This window comes from Calcarisporiella thermophila, assembly GCF_041956535.1.
Source record: "Calcarisporiella thermophila strain CBS 279.70 unplaced genomic scaffold VTP21scaffold_6, whole genome shotgun sequence".
NCBI lineage: Eukaryota > Fungi > Calcarisporiellomycota > Calcarisporiellomycetes > Calcarisporiellales > Calcarisporiellaceae > Calcarisporiella > Calcarisporiella thermophila.
The window spans coordinates 1,213,237-1,214,587 of record NW_027192196.1 but is presented as its reverse complement, the minus strand read 5'-3'; the positions used below and the strand labels follow the sequence as shown (position 1 = coordinate 1,214,587).

At 46.4% G+C, this 1,351-nt stretch overlaps 1 protein-coding gene across 1 annotated transcript; it reads right to left on the bottom strand.

The window, feature by feature from the left end:
* Positions 1-34: 34 nt before the first annotated feature.
* On the bottom strand, positions 35-1,164 carry VTP21DRAFT_10236 (uncharacterized protein; the record flags this gene model as incomplete). The annotated part of the gene is made up of 2 exons (XM_069389550.1): positions 35-100; positions 154-1,164. The coding sequence occupies 2 exons, from the start codon at positions 1,162-1,164 to the stop codon at positions 35-37; spliced, it is 1,077 nt and encodes a 358-aa protein (XP_069253962.1).
* Positions 1,165-1,351: the final 187 nt, after the last annotated feature.

The following is a 1,351-nucleotide window of genomic DNA, read 5'->3' as shown; positions in this document are numbered from 1 at the left end:
CTTGACAATGCTGGCAATGGCTTGCTTGAAGAGGTCAAACTCGATATGCTTGTTGAGACCGAACATAAATCCTTGGTCGTACTGGTTGTAGTGAACTGATCTGAGGGTCTCAAAGAACATATGCTGGTTTGGAGCGAGGGCGAAGTTGCCAACTACGAAATCGGAGGAGTATGCAGGCTTATCGGAGATCTCTTGAGCAATAGCGGCTAATCTGGCAGGGGTGGTTGCCTTGAACAGCTGTGGTACAGTGAGGTGGAGACCATTTCGTCGGAAAGCCGATACCAAAGCAATGGCCGAAATGGAGTCGCCACCTAGAGCGAAGAACGAGGTATTGAGATCAATTTGATCAACATCAACGTTAAGAATGGACGACATAATGCTGATGACTAATTTTTGTTTTTCATTCACAGGTAGCTGGCGGCTCTCTGAGGTTTGAAGAGAACTGCTCTTCAGCTTGGCTTTATCAATCTTTCCATTCGAAGTCATTGGGAATTTCTCCAGGGCAACAATGGTGGCAGGTACCATATATTCCGGCAGGAAATCAAACAACCAATCTCGAAGTGCCTCAGTGTCAACATTGGCAGGTGTAACAAATCCGGTTAAAGTTTTGTCTTTGACTAGAGCAATGGCGGATCCGACCGCTGGGTATGATCCCATAGTAGAGGTAACCTCGCCAAGCTCAATACGATACCCCTTCAACTTGACTTGATCGTCTGCTCGTCCAATAATCTCCATCTGCCCGTCTAGGTTCCACCGAGCCATATCTCCTGATTTGTACATGATGGTTCCAGGCTTGAAAGGATTCTCGATGAAGAGCTCAGCAGTGGTCTCTGGTCTATTTACATATCCTTTAGCAACACAAAGACCCGAGATATAGAGCTCACCCACAACTCCCGTTGGAACCATTCTCAAATCACGATCCAGCACATAGTATGAGACATTATTGAAGGGGCGACCAACGTTAATTCTCCCTCCTAGTTTAAGAGGTTGCACGCTAGTGACAATGATTGTCTCGGTAGGACCGTAGCCGTTAATGAGCGTAATATGTGGCAACCACGTCTCTGCTAGAGTCTCCGGAAGTGGCTCACCACATAGGGTTACAACTTGAAGGTTCGGTACTTCCTCTGGTTTAAAGAGTTGTAATACCGATGGTGTCACTATCATTGCTTCTACTCTCTTCACAGATGAGAGTATGTTGTCTTCGGACCTGAGGACCAAAGTTCCACCATTTGTTAGGCAAGTAAATATTTCTCCAACCGCAACATCGAATCCAACTGCCATAAACTGCGCTTGGATCATCCCTGGCTTTGAAACATTCCTGGCAAGGAGCTCTTGGATACAGTTCGATGCA